The sequence below is a fragment of the Cyrtonyx montezumae genome, unplaced genomic scaffold (genome assembly GCF_038088225.1).
Source record: "Cyrtonyx montezumae isolate F1298 unplaced genomic scaffold, pur_monq_1.0 scaffold_3, whole genome shotgun sequence".
NCBI classification, from domain to species: Eukaryota; Metazoa; Chordata; class Aves; order Galliformes; family Odontophoridae; genus Cyrtonyx; species Cyrtonyx montezumae.
Genome location: NW_027072034.1, coordinates 52,643,294 through 52,661,279, shown reverse-complemented (window position 1 = coordinate 52,661,279; position 17,986 = coordinate 52,643,294). Strand labels below are relative to the sequence as shown.

General features: G+C 44.3%; 1 protein-coding gene across 1 annotated transcript in view; it reads right to left on the bottom strand.

Annotated features, from left to right (window-relative positions):
- Window positions 1-4,977: 4,977 nt before the first annotated feature.
- Window positions 4,978-17,986, bottom strand: part of TSPAN7 (tetraspanin 7) — an 84,416-nt gene continuing 71,407 nt past the window's right edge. Inside the window, exons 5-8 of the mRNA XM_065741562.1 lie at window positions 17,014-17,169; window positions 13,223-13,306; window positions 6,265-6,337; window positions 4,978-6,086 (exon numbers count right to left, since the gene is read on the bottom strand). Coding sequence (XP_065597634.1) covers window positions 6,269-6,337; window positions 13,223-13,306; window positions 17,014-17,169 — 309 coding nt within the window. The 3' untranslated portion in view covers window positions 4,978-6,086; window positions 6,265-6,268. The remainder of the gene's footprint in view (window positions 6,087-6,264; window positions 6,338-13,222; window positions 13,307-17,013; window positions 17,170-17,986) is intronic.

The following is a 17,986-nucleotide window of genomic DNA, read 5'->3' as shown; positions in this document are numbered from 1 at the left end:
TCCTTTGGGTGGTGACACAGTGGCAGGGTGAGGAACACAGCCTGGAGAGAGAGGGGACACCGTGCCCTTGCACAGCACATACAGTTCTTCGGCACCACTGAAGTAACGTGCTCTTGTCTAAGGATGCATGAGGACCTGCAGGAGGAGGGACCTCCTTATTCACGCGGTGCATCTGACCTTGTCTTCTTTCTGCTACAAGAGTACAATTTTCCAGGAAAATAAATAAATGAATAAATAACAGAAAAGTCTACAAGTAGTACCATACTGTCCACGTCTTAAAAGCAGGTTACTTTTTTTCCCTGAGATGAGCTTTGGGACACAAGTGCACTCAGCATGCCTACTTTGATCACAAGCAGAGGATTAGCGTGGCCTCAGAAAACTCATCCCTTCCTCTTGTATCCCATAGTACACATTCCCTTAGGAACTGCACAGATTGGGGGCAGAGGGAGCCGTGGCTGAGGTTGGAACAGTGGCTGCTGGGGGAGCTGGGCACACATCATGGACACTGTTGAGGCTGCTCATCAAATGAAGCCCAGCAGCAGCATGATACCAGCAGCTCCAGAACACATAGAAGGACATAAAACTATTAGAGAGTGTCCAAAGGACAGCTACAAAGATGGGGAAGGGTCTGAAGGCAAGGTGTGTGAGGAGCAGCTGAGGCCCCTGGGTGTGCTGAGCGCAGAGCAGAGGAGCTGAGGGGAGGCCTGCTGGCGGCTGCAGCTCTCCCAGGGAGCGGAGGGGCAGCGCTGAGCTCTGCTCTGTGTGACAGCGACAGGGCCCGAGGGAACGGCATGGAGCTGTGTCAGGGGAGGGGCGGCTGGGGGTTAGGGACAGTGCTGCACCACAGCGCGGTGGGCATGGCACAGGATGCACAGGGCAGGGGGCATGGAAACCGGTGCCGGAGTTCAGTGAGCGTCTGGACAGTGCTTTTAGACACGGTTTGATTTTGGATGGTCTTCTGTGGAGCCCAGAGCAGGACTCAGTGACCCTTCCGACTTGGGATATTCTTTGATTCTGTGGTTCCTAGCTTCAGCTATTCCTGCAAAAATTATCCTCCACGCTATTGCAAGAAAATGAATAATGGGATATGACAGGCTCCAGAGCACTGTATGAATCCATGGGAAACCTACATCAGCCTTCCTCAGTTCTGCTTAGTGAGATCATGCCAAAAAAGCAAAAGTCAACCCAGACGGCAACACTTCTAAGGCAAGAATGGTAAATGCGTTAATTTGAATATGAATTATCTTATACTTTCTCCCTGATGATGCTGAAATCAAGGTGCAGCACACGGATCAGCAGGCACCCCTTTGCCCCCACTTCTCCACAGCCAAGTGCTGCTCTGCCACATGTAGAGGGCCTGTCCAGCAAGGACTGAGGGGTTGTTGTAGGGATTTCAGCCCAGATAAAGGCTTCCTCAGAGCATGGCTATGATGAGAGAAAAAAAAAAACAACTTTTCCCCTATGTAATTTTTTTTAAGTGAAGTTAACTACATCCAAACAAACGTCTGCTGAAAACAGTTTACAGCTGCAGGTAAGCAACCATGATCTACAAAATGTCAAGGCCGAGGTTGCCTAAACCAGCTGTAATGTGACCCTGTGCTTACTGAGATGACCTTGGCGGCATCTGTACTGCCGTATACTCTCTGTCTTCTGCCCATTTTTTCCTGCCCTTACACCCAGCCTCTGCTCCATGCATAGAATTGACTGTGTTCCCTGACACATCCAGCAGGACAGTGCTGTGATACTGTGTGATCGCCCTCAGGCCGTACAGCACTGCATGCTGAGCAGTCATTACATTCTGCTCACCTGGGAGCTTCATCTTGCTGCAAGTAGCAGGAAAGCAGCGGAGACATGGCCACCACAGACACACATTCAGCAGGACTGGCTGTTAAAATTCACATCGTCCAGTCGTTAAGGTTGGAAAAGACCTCTCAGATCATGGAGCCCAACTGCACACCTACCACCAGCGCCGTGTGCTAACCCACGTCCCTCAGTGCCACACCTATGCTTGATGGTCTTTCATTTTGAAGCTGCCTGCTCCAATGCTCACCAGCAGTATGAGTGCCTCCTGTTTGTGATCAGCCCGCACTTTCAAACAATGCTGGCTTAGCACAACATTAACCTGAAATGGATTATTATTGGGTTGACTGCTCCTTGGGGTCTAATGAAAAGCATTCATTAATTCTCAGGGCAGGAGAGCTAATTACTTAAAAAAAAAAAAAAGTGCTAATTGCCAATAACTTTTTTATTGAATTGGTCTCATAAAGCCATTTTTTAAAATTTCCCTTTCATACTGTAGCAGCTAAACTACGCGATCCAAACAAACAGGGCAGGCTGAGCTTCATCTTGTGTGCAGAAAGGAAGCCATCCTCATCCCTGAGGACCAGAGACTGCAGCAAGGTGAATGCAGCAGCACACACAGTAACCCACGGGCTCAGCGGGCTGGCTTCTGTAGCTGGAGGGAGAACTAACACACCCAACATGTGCATCACAATGAATTCTGGGAGGATGAGTATTCCTGTCAACTTTTGCTTGCTTTTAATTACAAATAACTATCTGCCTGAAGACACCAAATAATCAACAAAAGGATTAACTGGTTCTTTTGACCGTGCAATAAAACACAGACACAACGATGAAAGTAAATCCCACATAAGCACAACAAGCCCATGGGTACTTGAGGCCCTAGCAAAGCCTCAGGCCATGCCATGGATGTAAGTTGGCCATGAACATCACTACACTGTGCACCGTGAGACTTTTGTAGTCTTGTAGTCTCTACAGCATGTTGAAAAACTTCCCATTTAAAATTGTTTTGACTGAAAAAATTTATATGTTTTTGTTTTTTTCTCCCATTCCAGCAGTTTTCCCACGGGGCAGTAGCCATTTCTTGTACTGTGTTTTCTGTTTCTCTCCTCAAGCAGATAGAGCACACAAAGCGTGGCTTCCTACCCTGCCAGACAGCCTACTGGAAAAAATTTCTTCTCAGAGTGGTGAGGCAGTGGCACAGGCTGCCCAGGAACGCAGTCACTGTCCCTGGAGGTGTTCAAGAGCCGTGTGGATGTGGCACTGAGGGATGTGGTCAGTGGGCATGGAGTGATGGGCTGCTGGTTGGACTCGGTGGTCATAGTCTTTTCCAATCTTACTGATTCCACGATTCTATGATAAGCCCAAAAGAGGAGTGCTGTTAGTAAATCAATTTCCTTGTAATCACTGACTTCTATACAGGCACAGTGACAGGACAAGGGGAATGCTTTTAAACTAAAAGAGGGAAAATTCAGTTTAGATATTAGGAGGACATTCTTTCCCCAGAGGATGGTGATGCTCTGGCACAGCTGCCCAGAGAAGCTGTGGTGCCCCATCCCTGGAGGCGCCCAAGGCCAGGTTGGATGGGGCCCTGGGCAGCCTGATCAGGTCAAGGCCCTGTGACACAGGGCTCCTTCGCAGTGATGCTCACCCATACAAAACTTTTCAGCTCATGTTGGCAACTTCCTCCGCTACTGCTTCATCCCTGCCAGTGCCATGTTGTGCTTTTAGGGGAGAGATAGGTTGGCTGTAGGACTTGGCTCTGTCTGTGTGTGTATTTTCAGAAGAATGTATGATCCTCGATGACATCTCGTTGGCAGCGCTGCTCCTGTTTGTTATTCCCAGGGAGACACCTACCTGAAGGTTAACAAGGGTGAAAAATGTGGGTAGCTCATGGGCGAGGTCTTCTCAGTGTGGACAGATGTTTCCCTGTGAAAACGCAGGAAGAGGCATTGCTCCAGCATCCTATGGCCCAAGCAATTGCTCAAGCCACTATTGCTTTTTTCATCCCATGACATGGGCTGCACGTGCAAGCACTAAGCCTGAATCTACAGGGCTCATGAGTGACCTGAGCGCCAATCCACAGGGCTTAAGAGTTCATAAGAGAAAACAAATGCAAGGCAAACAAATCAAGCAACAACAAAAACAGGCTAATGAGAGAGCAGAACAAAAACTCAGTCTCCACTCTGCTCCGCATAGTATCTATTTTGAGTTAGATTTGAATCTCAAGGACAGGCTATGGTGGGAAAGATGGGGAGAGAGAAGAGAGACTGAGAAACTGTTTTTGTGAGCTTCAGTTGATCAAAAGCAGTTATTTGGTTTGTAGGAAGAAAGGAATTGAAATGCTTCTGTGAGAGTGCATACAGCTCTCAGTATTCCCAACAACTGTCACCAGCACTGCAAGGTACACACACTCCTTTCCTGAGGTGTTCAGATCTTGAAAGTTCAGCCTTCCTTCAGCTATGGGTGAGCTCGCACCTTCCACACCCAGCATGTATGCGCATCTGTTTGAGGCAGGAAAGCAGACTTCTCCAGGATCCATACCACTAAATTCTCTGCCTGCTATTCCTGCACAGTGGTGAGGGAACATCTCAGATACAAAGGACCTCCAGCTGGAAGTCAGGGCATCCCCAGCCACCAGAGGCTCCTGCAACAAAGCACACTGCGTGCTCCCCAGCACGCAGCGCTCCTCTCACACAGATGTACTCAGCCTTTGCACACCCAATGAGAAAGAGATAAATGCCCTTCCATGAACGTGGAAGAGACGGCTGTGGTCCCCCCCCCTCCCCGTCCTTCTTCTCCCACCCACATGCTCAGCAAAATCAAAGAGAAACGCTTAATGCCACAATCACACGCGGCGCAAAGGACAGGATAATTAAACGCTGCGGATTGTATCAGTCACAAGAAGCGAATTTGCAAAGCAGAGGGTATGTATTTGTCACATGGCAAAACCAGCTGTGGAAGGCTTTTCTTGGAGCTTTGAAACAATTCCAGCTCTTCTTTTTTCCCCCTTTTTTTTTTCCCAGGGTAATAACGTTTTTTCTGTCAAAAACAAGTTAGTTGTTAAAATATGCATAAAGGCATGTCACTCCAAGCTGTGCACTCGTGCTTCATTTTCACTTCCTCCCTCAAAAGAGTTTTGTTATGACTGAAGAACAAAAAGGAAGCGGCTAGAAATCTGTAATGGCTCCATTTATTAATACATATATCACAAATACTCACAATATCAATGCATTCTCGTTGGCATGCTAGACAGAGGCGTTATTAAAAAAGTCCTATGTTTTTAAAAAGGTCTTAAATTTTTGCTTTCCCCCAAAAATATTTAATCTGCCTGTTGGTGGTGGTGGTTGTGAGCTTTTTTTTTTTTTTCTTTTTTTGTCGTTTCTATTTTGATTTGGTTCAACGATGTACTTGGTGGCTGCAACCTCAATGCGAAAAAAAAAAAAAAGAGAGAGAAAGAAACAGAAAGAAGAGGAAAAAAGTCCGAAGGCCGCAGTACAGCACGGTTCAATTAGTTCATAGCTAGCTAATAAAAATAAAGGGAGCAAAATTACTGCCTTCACAGTAAGCAACAACACAGCTTAATAACAGTATTACACAGGATCAGGTTCAGAGGCAAAATGCACTAGACGAAGCCTACCGGGATACGCACTGGGCATACAACACTGAGTAAGAATCAAAGATGTCGAAGAACATCGGGAGGAACGGTTCCCTTCAAGCACAACATTTTAACATCGTTTTCAAGTATCTTCATGTTATGTTACTGATTCCTTTGTTTTTGGGGAAGGGGAGCGGGCGCGGGGAAAGGGTGAAAACCTTAGTAAAGCATAAACAAACCAAGAAATTAAGATAAACCCAAAAGAATACATAGTTCATATACCGGCTTATATGAATGTGTGCAACACTTATTAACCATGGTGAAAGGCTAATCGTGCCCTCCAGTCACTACATGCACAGCCTGATCGATGCTGTTAATGAATTACCTGTGTTAACTTACAATGCAACTACAGCGTGACCAAGAGCGCGCCGTCCTCGCCCGGGGGTCGGGTGCGGAGGCCGAGCGGCCCCGGCGGCTCTGGGCACACAGCGGTGCTTCACAGGATGGTACACTACGCATGGGACAGGTCGGGAGGTGGGGGGGCGAGTGTGCGCGCGCGCACGTGCTTGCTTGTGGGGGTGTGCGTGCGTGCGAGAGACAGTGTGTGCTATAACATTCGTGTCAGTCTTTCTTGAATGCTGCAGTTCCTGGTCTTGGGACAGGCGCTGGGCTTCACGCTTCTGAAAGACTGCATGAGGGACAAAAGACAAGAGGTGGGTTGGGTTGGGTGCTTGCAGCGGGAGTTGTGCCCTCTCCTTTCAAGAAAGAAGCTGAAGTGCCAAGACATTCACGCATAAATTCCCCCTCCACCCCCTCACCCCCCCCCCCCTTGTCCACTACCTATAATATAAGAAGGAAAGGCTCACCTTGTTACACCATCTCATACTGGTTAGCAGTTATAAACCGGGAGAGGCAGCATGCCAGCAGCATCCCGATCAACTGTTCCAAACGAGAGCAGAAGAAGTTAGGTTGAGGAGAGGCTGTGGTAAGCAGAGACTTCATGTTCTGGTGCTACTATCTGCAACAGAACTTATCCCCTATCCTCTGATCAGAAAAATAGCATTAAAATCTCTTGTTCTTCCCCATGGGATCTTCCTCTTGATTGTTATCAGGGTCTCTCTGTTTGACAGTACATATTTTACTACTTTTCCATCCTGTTGGCACTGGCCAGCACAGGCAGGATACCCAATGGGCTGCTGCCTGGCTTGCATTTCACTCACTCTCTCCACTCGATTCCTGACCCCCCCGGGCATTTATGCTTTCTTTACAAATGATGCAACGCTCAATAAATGAGCACCATAAATCTAGAAATTAAAAAAAAAAAAAAGCCTTTCACTGTTCCCCTGGATATAACTCAGATTATTGAAAACAGATCCCTCGTCTCCACTCTTCAATAATCTCTCAGTCATTTTAACGTTTTGCCTATTGCAATTTGTTAGCACTTCCTCCATATGCTAACAGCGTTAATGCGCTATACATAATTCAGCCTCATTTTTCTCATTTGGACCGGTCAATTAATTAACTCGTGAGCATATCCAGATTGTCACCGTTCATCACCAGCCACGAGGAGAGGTGAGGGGGCTGCCTCTGCGGGAGTATCAGCCTCTCCTTGACCTTGCTCTAACCAGCTGCAGTGGTTCTTGCTAACGCTTGGGGTGTCCCAGCTGCTCCAGCTCTCCATTAGCTTGTTTGGGACTGGCTTGTGCTCAAAAAGGCAGATCCTACTGCAGGAGCCTTGCACAGCTGACTGACACAACACATATGTAGCAGCTGAGCTGGCTTAAGCCCAGAGCAAGGCCAAGCTGGGGTACCAGACATCCATATAAACTGTTCTATGCCCCTAAGACCTTATGTCTCTGGTCAGGCCATACTTCATTAGCTGGAAATTTGCTACTACTGCTCCCTCTCCTATTTCAGAGGCTGCCTGAACTCCAGCCAGCACAACCACCCCAAGGGCAGTATGGCACAAGTGGTGGGTGTCAGGTCACATCCCACCATGACTATGTTAGGCATCTCCAAAGGGCACGGAGTCATCAGTCTGAATCACTACCACCTCCAACACGCAAATGCCAATTTTGGCACCAAGTAACAAGGATGATACCGCCATGGTTGTAACTGGACTTGGGTCACAGGTAACACTTCCTGAACAATTTCCAATACAAATCTCAGCTACTAGGTTGTGGGGGCTATATTCTGACAGATGCAGAGAGATGTGGGTGCTGAAACCCTCCACAGCTTTGAAAATCTCACTTATCATAGACTCATAGAATCACAGAACGGATGGGGTTGAAAAGGACCTCAAAGATCATCTAGCTTCAACCCCCTGGCTGTGGGCAGGGTTGCCATCTACTAGAGCAGGCTGCCCAGAGCCACATCCAGCCTGCTCTTAAATGCCTCCAGGGATGGGGCATCCACAACCTCTCTGAGCAACCTGTTCCAGTGCGTCAATAGCAAGAAGATATTTTAGCCATGTTGTTGCCTTTTCTACTTAATGTCTGTAGACAGATGTTCCAGCAGAAAACTTGGTAGCTAGAGTGCATACAGCCTTGCCTGTGACTAGTGATGCTAACACTGTCAACACTATTTAGCTGGACTTTGGATTTACACATTTAAATACTCTGGTCACTGGGGTGATCTGCTCTTCTCTTGCTCCCCTTGGCTGACCATAGAAGTAATTTCCTGGCTTTTTTGCCCTTTTCATTACAATGAACTTCACAGTCTATTTTATTCTCTGTCATTTTCGCTGAGTAAATTTCATCCCAAGCCAGCTCCTCCCTCATCCTACAATAGCCAAGAAACGTCAGAACATTCAAGTTTACTTGTCTTTTTAGCCTGTGCCACAACATCTCTTATTTCCTGGCCCTCACTAGAGCTTCACTCTTGTTGTTGCAGACAGTGTGATAATACAAATTTTCACACCACCACAGAGTGTTCCTTTTGGTGACAGATGCTGGTGTCATCTACACCAGGTCTGGGGAAGGCCAGAGAAGTTCTGGCCATCCTTCACAAGACAACACTGTAACAACAGGCAGGACGGTCAGACTGGAAACCAATACTAAGTTGGTGGTAGATCCTACACCTACTCTCTGCAAGATTACCCAGCAACTGACCCAGAAGTAGTTTCATTGTACTTGATCCCATGTTTGCAGTCTGAAAGGCTTGTTGCAGAAGACCTCTCTCACCCAACCTCAGTCACAGATTCTTCTCTTTCATGCAGGCTGCAGCTCTCTAATAAGCAGCTGAAAAGTTTTGCAGCATTTACAAGCACATGATAATCTTTTGGTGTAACCAAGTCACTTATAAGACAAGTGACAGGTTACATGTGCGTGCATCAATGTCTTTCTGATCTGTGGTCTGCTCATTAACTTGGCCCTGATTAAATATGCTGGTTTGTGCAATTAAGTGGTTATAATACCATAATATTCAACTTTTGTATTTCAAAAACAATGGGCTGCATATCAAGCTATTGCATACACTGATGTTATGAGGCACTTCTAGCTATCACTAGGACTCAGCAGACTGTAACAAATACCTTAGAAGTACTTTGAACACATATAAAAGCGTGTATTTTACAAGGTGTGTCTTCTTTCTCACTTTTTCCTTTTCTTCTCTCTCCTCTAAGATTACCTTTGTCTCCTGAATTATTACATGAAAACCAGAGGGCTCTCACCTTGATACTTCTTGCCACAGGAAACTTGAAAATGTGGACAAATTCTTTGGGCTAGAGCAATGGAAAACCAATACCCCACAGGCGTATCTTCTTTACAACCATCCTATTGGCCAAAGTTCATTCTGGGAAGCACAATGCAATCCATGCATTTTTCATTTCTCCATGGTATTTAGGACTAATCTTAGGCATACCTTACATATTATCAGGGAAATCTATCCACAACAACTTCCTAGTAAATTTATCCATGAAGACTGTCTTTTTAATATAGTTATTTCACAGGAATTAATAGTGAAAGCTGTCCTGCAGGACATATTTATGTCTTATACTGAAGAGTAACTGAAGCTTCTTCTTCATTTTGGATCTTGGTAATTTCATCATTTCTCATGCATTGGAACTGTACCGTAGTTCACAAATACTACAGATGTACTGAAGTAATTGTGAATTAATCAGTGGACTGGGTAAGTTCAAACGTTTTTTATCTATCAGGAATAATAGTTCAATGATTTACCTTTCCATATTCTTAATGTGCAGTTTCAAGCATCCAGGGTCTCTTACCTCTACTGTTTTAGAAGACAGCATGTTTTCCATGCCATGTGCCACATGCCTGAGGCAGCCTCCTGTGCACTGATACATCCTTGGCACAGGTCCTGTCTCCACACTAAATCCACAATGCTTGGTCTTCAGAAGTAGCAGACTTAGCCTTACATTAGTGGAGTCACACAATGGATACTGTTACAGGTCCAGCTCCCCAGGCCTTTTGAAAGGGGGAAAAAGGATGCAGTACTCCTCTCTGGGGGCTGTGCCAGGACCAAGCCAAGTCTCAGCCTCCATATATTTGGCAGGAGTTACAGTAGACAAGGTGGATGATGCCTGTGCCAGAACTGTGTCCACAGTCAGTGGAGATACCCACATGTAAGAGAGCAGGTGGGTTCTGCACTGCAGAGAGGGAATGAAGCCACATGAGAATTTATCTACAAATGTGAGCTGTATGTGCATGCTCAGTGCCTGACTTTGAGCATATGGACAGCACCTGGCTTCCACGCCTTTGGTAGAGAAGGGAAAAATGTGGCCCTAACATCATGCTGAGAATCTTCTACTCTGGGACCCTAATGTAAATGCAATCCATAACCCCTCTGACAAACCCCCTCTCTTTCACCCTGCACTGTAGTTCTCTCTAGGAAAAAAAACCTCTTCATCACGTATCTTGCTTACATTCTTTTATTTTCTGTTGGACAGAACAGAGCAATCATTTTGCTGCTCTGAAGAGCACCTGCTAACCTGAAATTATTCCAGCTTGGAGTAAGCATTGGCATTTGATTGCAAAAAAACAATCACATTGTGTTTTACTATTATTATTTCAAACTCAAGAAGCAGTGCCTGCTTCTGAACATGCAGACAATGTCAGCAACACAGCAGATTTTTTTTTTTAAACTCTGACTAGGAGATCAGTGCCAAGCCTGCAAGATGTGTAATGCTACTACATCAGCATTCCCTGTTTTTTGAGAATCAGCACAATCCTCATGTTAGTCAACCTCATCACCTAACAAATCATCTGAAGGAAGGACCCCTTGAGCATGCTTTGCTATAGAAGAGCAATATGATCTAATTTCTCTTCTGTTGAGATTAAAACTATTCTCTGTAGGAAGAGAGAAACCCTGCCTACAGCTGGAACACTGCCTGGCATCACTGCCAGCCAGGGTTAACCTGAAAGCAATTTGTAAACACCATTCCTCATTGCATCCAGCAAAATGGATTAGTCAGTAAATGATAACTGTCCACCTTCTATTCTTCACACACCAGGAGAGCATTTTTCTCCCCTATAGCACCTCTCTTCTCCTTTTCACACATTCACGAACATCCTAAGCAGACCTTTCCTACCCTGGGATATCTCCTCAGCATGCCGGAGCTTGTGTTTAGAGAGGGGAGTGACATCCCAGCTGGTAGCAGGGCTCAAGTTGCCATTAGGCAGGGCAACCTGCCAACACCACATCTAAACACATTTTGGGTTTCACTTGGAGCCACAGCAGCAAAGAGCATTCCCTGCTGTGCTGCCTGCAGCCCTGGGGCTCGTCTTGCCTTATGCCAGCAGGCTCCTGTTTCAGGGACCACACTGCACACGTTGCCTGTCTGTGCTGCAGCGTTGCCTTCCATGTCACATTCACAGACAACTGACGACTCAGAATAAGCATCCTGACACATACCAGAATACCAACAGTTCCAGCTGAACTCTTCCTACAATCTCCATCCCAGCTGCGAGCAACTTTCAGGCAAGATAAGATGTTTATTTGTCTGTCCTATGTATGGTAGAGTGATTAAAGTGTTTCACTTGACATCAGTCCTGATTGAGGAACTTGCCCCAACAGCATATGAATTACTCATAAAGTTCTACTTATTCTATTTTTTGGAGAGTTTTACATGAGACAATTAACAAGATGCTATATAGCTTTCTAGCTGTCTAGAATTCAAAGTGAGAGTCCAGAGTTCTCCACCAGCAATCAAGACATAATCAAGGTTGGGGAAGAGTATCAAGACAACTGTGCACACTCAACCAGAACTGGAAAAGTCTGTTTTTTAAAGAAATGTTCCCCTGCTCTATGCACCATCTCCAGACCAGTGGTTTTATACCACTGAACACGAAAAAGCTGATGCCCACAGGCATGCTCTGGCTGGCCGCAGGTAAAACCAGATTTTACACTCACATAAAGCAGGACATAAGGCCAAAGGGCTGCTCACACTTAACACAGAGACAAGAAGGAATCTGGTTTCCAGAGATGCCCAAAGTAGAGCCGGCAGGAGGTCTGAGCCCACCCATTTTCAGAGCTACCTAGAGTTGCGTGTATGCTGACCTCGAGAACATGGTGGTCATTTTCCACACAGCTTGGCACAGTTACTCTGAAGAACCTGGAGTCTGTAGTAGCTGCTGAGCACATTAAGCCCCAGAGAGCTCTGACTAAAGTACCGTGCAGCCAAGCACAGGCAAGAGGGCAACTACATCCCCTGCATTAGTTCACTTGCCCATCACCAGCAGCAGCAGCGGAAAATCACTTATTATTATAGTGCAGCACAGGGTAAACTTACATCTTGCTAACTGAATTCATGAGTTTTAAGAAACCAAACAATTTGTCGTAGCAGTTCATGCTTTTCATGCACTGGATAAACATAAGTCATTCAACAGATACACTTCCAGTGTTGCCTTGGGAAACAGATTGTTAATGTTGTGTGAATGAGGCAAGTGAAAGTTGCATGACAGTTTTTGAATATGACACTTGCAGTTATACTACATAATATGCATGAGAGAAGGCAGTCTGCCTCTCGTAAGTAACTGGCTTGGACATCGCATACATCGACACACAGTTTACTGCAACATTCTGCAAGCAGTTTCCCATTGCCTGTGTTTCCCCCTCTCTCATTTCTGACCATTATGCCCAGGAAAGTTCTTGCTATCATACATGAAATGATGAGCATAAAGGAGCACAGGACTTGCTGAAAGATGCAGGTGTTTCTTGATTAAATGATTCTGACCAGCCTTCCAGTTTCCCTAACTCTTGGCTATGCAAAGGCAGTTTGGATATTAGGGACAAACAACAACTTTCTTAGCTCTCCTCTTATCCTTCGTATGCCCAACATTCTGGTGCATGCAGGGAGCTGGGTTAATAAGCTGGTTTTGGAAGATTTCTGTTCAGAGAGTTTACAGCTAGAAAGCAAAAAAAAATAGTCACCAAAACTCAGCGCCCCTTCCAAGCTCTGTTTTCCCCTTCTCCAGGCTGGGAAGGCCTGAAGAGCCTTATTTGTATTCTTCACTCCTTTAAAAAATAGTAAGAGTGCTCAGAAGATAGCAGCTTATCTAAACAATGGACAAGCTATTTGTCTTCTTTGCTGTTTATGCTCCATTTAAGCCAATGTTTTATTGGGTTAACCTCTATTTGACCCAGTGAAGGGACAAGTTGTTTTTCCTTGAGCTAGTCATTAGCTCTACAGTAACTGATATTCCCAAGGAGAAACTTCATTTAAGTTGAAAAAAGGAAAATCAATGAACAGATGACCTCAAGACTAACGAGCATGCTGAGTTCAGTCCCTTACATAATCCCTCCTTCCTTGAAGTCAGGATAAAGAGAGAGAGGAGAAAAAAAAGAAGTGGGGGAAGGGGGCATTACCTGTGAGAATGCAATTCCAAAAGCAACTCCAGCTATAATTCCCATATTTGTCTCCATAAAACTGGTCACCAAATCGTAACAGCCCTGGAAAACAAACATAATCATTCCTTGTATAGATCTTCCCTGGCATGCATGCATGCATACATAACACACATCTCATTTCAAATGTACTTGGATTAGATGATACTTCTGCTGTTGTTTCCAGCAGTGTCACTTTTTTACTTCATAGCAATTCTGAGTGAATGATGGAATGTGGTAACAAAAATCACTGTTTTTAGGAAAAAATCCATTTGAATATTTTTAAAAGCTAAATGTGGTGCTGCACTCGTTTTTGTAGGTCTCACAAATGCCTAAGAAAGGCACTTTGCATTGACTGAATAAACATCAATATAGCTTTAATCTGAAACCACACCAATAACAATATATAATAATGCTATAATTAAATACAGGTGTCAAAAAATGAGTACACAAAGCTGATCTCCTAATATTCCAGATGTTTAATAGAAGCATGCTTCAGGTGTCCAGTGAGGCATTCTGCTTGCCTTCATCTGCCAAAGAGACCAGGTGAGGTACGGAGCAACATACAACTTTATGCTGCTTGAAAAAAGAACAGAATCACAGAATTGAAGGGGTTGGAAGGAACCTCTGGAGATCAAGTCCAACCCCCTGCCAAAGCAGCTCCCTAGCCCAGGTTGCACAGGTAGGCGTCCAGGTGGGTCTGGAACGTCTCCAGAGAAGGAGACTCCACCACCTCTCTTGGGCAGAGAAGGTTGAACAGCTAAAAGGATAGGACAGACAGACAGGCCATTTGTGACTTAAATGATATCATTCCTCTAACCTCTTCTGTAATATCGGAAGACATCTTATTTAATCCTGGGAGTAATGAAGTGATAAACCTAATAACCACTACTAACCGAGGAGCAGCACAGCCATTACTCAGTTGTGAAATGTTTAAGCATACGTATTAATTATGTCTTACAACACTGTACAGTATGTTAAATTCAAGTTTGCATATTTAACATATCAAGCAACTATAGCTGTGTGTGTGTTCTACATATTTTGAAACAAGATTAGATTTCTCAACCAGATCTTTCATGTTCTCCTAGCCTGCCTGAAATCCGTTCTGTTCAACAACCTTTGAGAGATGCAACACCTAACAGCATCGGTAGTTTGAAGGCAACAGATGATTTCATTAAAAACACATGCAAGGGAGATGATAGGTGTGATTGCTCTCCTCATTTGAAGACTGTTTTTCCAAATCAAAATATTCTGTTTCCTAAAGTGCGCTGAATAAATACAACTCGTAAATACACTCAGTCTCTACTGTGCATGTGAAGAAGAGTGCAAGAAGCACTCAAGAGCTGCTTATACAGTGCAAATGCATGTGAAACTGTGTGCACAGATCTGGATGCTGATTCAGAGAACAGAAGTTACAGTCTAGCAAGCATCTGATCATATTTGACAACATCCATCTCTTCCTTTACTAAGATCTTAAGAGAGAAATAGTTCCTGAGGTTAGTTGGTAAGGAACTCTGAAGATTAAAAGCACTACATAAGTTTAATTTAGTTAATCTTAATTACAGCTTTTAGAGCTAGGTGTTAGTCCCACCTGAGATGAAGAAACTGACAGACTAAATGATATATCCAAGGTCACTAAGCAAGTTAGCTGCAGTGTTGGCAAAGAAGATCTAGGAGTGTTTTCTTTCAGTCCTTCAGTGAGATCATTAGTTAATCCTCTTTGGATAGCTTATCATTATTTCTCATTAACTACTAGTAACTTAATTAGCTCACTGAATACTTGTCCTACTGATCATTTTGCAAGATCCACCAAAAACCTGTATTTCAAATATACTTATCCATAGGAACAGTAATAAAGGTCTTCTGCAAAGAAGAGAACACACATTTTCCTTTTTCTCCAAAACACTCAGAGCAAAATGACAGAGGCAGTGGCTTCTGCTTCTTATCTGCAGTGAAACCAGGCCACACAGCCTTTTCTCATGATTTACTTTTTATTCTCACGCCCATTGCAGAAACAGCCCTCCTTGCTCAAGCGTTAGGGACAGCTCCAAGATCTGCTAAGTAGAAATCTTTATGACTTTTGAATACAAATGTCTATCTCAGAAAACTGGACACTATTTTTCAGATGTCACAGGACTTTCCAACTTCCCCTAGGTAATCAAATCAAGTAATGAAGCCCACTCTCTCCTGAGAAATCAGCAGTTCTATTGGGTGACCTGGGCATTAGACAGAAGACACAAGCTGAGGTGCAAGCGTGGCTAGAAATGACTCACTAGCACTGGACTAATAAAGTGCATTCATCAACTGCTTCTTACAAATTAGTGGGTGTCCTTTGCCAAGAAGAACTCACAAATGGACAAGGATTCCCCAGTGCAACAATGCACTTGGCAGTGAGAATGCAAATGGCACCTGCACAGTTACACAGCCTGGAAAGGGTCAAAGAGTGTGGCCATCCCAAACTAGACCCTTTGGTAGAGGACAGGAAAGTTTTTGAGGATACACACACACCAGAAAGCTTTCCTGCAGGGGATCTCACTGTATTGCAGCTCCTCTAGATCCACCCCCACCCTGCTTCACACCATTTTTCCACTTTGATGAAAATAGAAAGTTACTACAAGTTCACCAAGTGAAAATGAATGGACTTATCATCCTTTATATTCTCTCTATATATCTTATGCAACCCAGCAGATTACTGTAGTGGTGACTGCTGTGAGTTTCATAACAGGTGGACATCACTACTGCTCCAAGTACATCGGCAACAAGTGGCTCTCATGAAAGTGTTACAGAAAAGAAAGTGGTCAGAAGAGAAAACATCAGTGGGAAATAATCCTCTACTATCCCTTTGTTAATACATGCTAGAAAATGTTGTCCACTTGACTGCTTTTCAAAAAAAAGATGTTGCAGGCTGTGCTTAGCCTCCAACTTTCTGATCCACAAGTGACTGAGGTGAAAAAGACAGAAGGAGAGAATAAAAAGTATGTCTGTATTTTCCCTGTTTTCCCTATTTTCTTCATTTTCCCTTCTTTTCTGTATTCTACTCTGAAAACAATCCTTAAGCCAAACTGAGGTATTCCACAACTTAGCTTGGTAAACAAGCTACAAAATGATTCATTTTATCAATAAAAAATCTGTTCCCCCTTGAAAACTTCGAACAGAAAGAAAGAATTGATGATGCACCAGTACTTAAGGGGAAGACTTGAGTTATAGTTCTGCAGTGCTGTGTCTGCTACATGTGCTTTACGCTTCCCTTCCCTGTGTTCTACAGTTATTCCTTTTCCCCCTGTTTTTCCAACCTGCTTTACTACTCCTGTTCTGCTTTCCTATATGCCCTATGACTAAAATTTCCACTGGAACATAAGGAAGAATATAATCCTTCCCTCTACCTTGCTACAAAAAGCACAGCATTCAGCAGAATAATGCAGAGAAGCAGTGACAGACCTGGCTCTTAAGGGCAAACACGTGCTGCACGCACTCTTGGCCTGGTCAGCATTGCTTCTGTGTGCAATGCAATACCTGAATCAGTGTTACAAGGAAAGGAAACAAATTTACTTCTGATCAGAAATGTCCCTGCAACCAGTCATTTGAGAAAGGTCAGGTTAAGGAACTTGAAAGCAGGAGGGAGGCAAAGCCCATCCTTACCATCACTCTACCCCTGTACACATTCTTATCAATAACCACGTGAAATGAAACACCATTACTCCATGGAGCCATATGCTCCAATGACACACTGGATGGTTTCATAACATTTTCCACTGGCACAATATTTCTAGTACCTTCTGGTTTACTTTAGTGGCAGCCACAGTCATGTTGCGCAGATCCTGAGTATTGCAGTCACTGGAGTTCATGCAACAGCTTGTAGGGATGCCATGTTTGAAGAAATAAGGGCTGGTGCTCCAGTTGGTATAGCTCTGAATGCCACAGCAGCTCAGCTGTGGAAAAAAAAAAAAAAGAGGTAGATTTAACAAACAAACAAACAAGCAAAAACTCCACAAACCTGGATGTTGAAGCCTTACTTCATACTTCCTTCAAAACCATCTTCCACTTTCCCCATGCCCATACTTATTTGGCTTGTGTTGCTAAACAAGAATAATTGGAGCCTTATACCCCTTATACGTGTCACCCATGAGCACTGATAAGTAGCTACATCTGCCCACCCCTTTCTTCTTTGGAAAAAATACACTCAGTTTCTCCCCTTAACTCATAGGTCTCCTCTGCCAGCCATTCATTGTGCTTGTGAGCAAAACAGCTGCAGCTGATGAATGACGCAGGATACTAGATAATAAAATCCTGTCTGATCCAGCTCAGATTTACAGTGTTTTATAATCCTATTGACAGATTCCCTGAAGAATAAGGGCTGCCCAGTTTCTACACTTACAGAAAGAGCTGGCTCCTAAATGTAGTTCAGGATCTGGGGTCGATCACAAGCAAATACGACAGGCCTCATCTTTATTGGGCAGCTTGTACTGAGCTCATTAAAATGTAGCCATCTTGCACAAACATGTCAGATGAAATACTTTCATTTCGATTTTTACCAGTCTCTAATTTGGGCTTATATCAGTTTATCTGAATCAATCGTAAAAAGTTTCCATCCCAACGGTATGTGTTCTCTAACACAGGCCAGGCACCAGATTAGAAGTAATTGCAATCGATTCGACAAAACAGCATTAAGACCATACCAATATGGTGCTGTTGCAATACTGTTTTTGAAATATTGACATTTAGTATCTCCTGATGCCTTGGGCATGG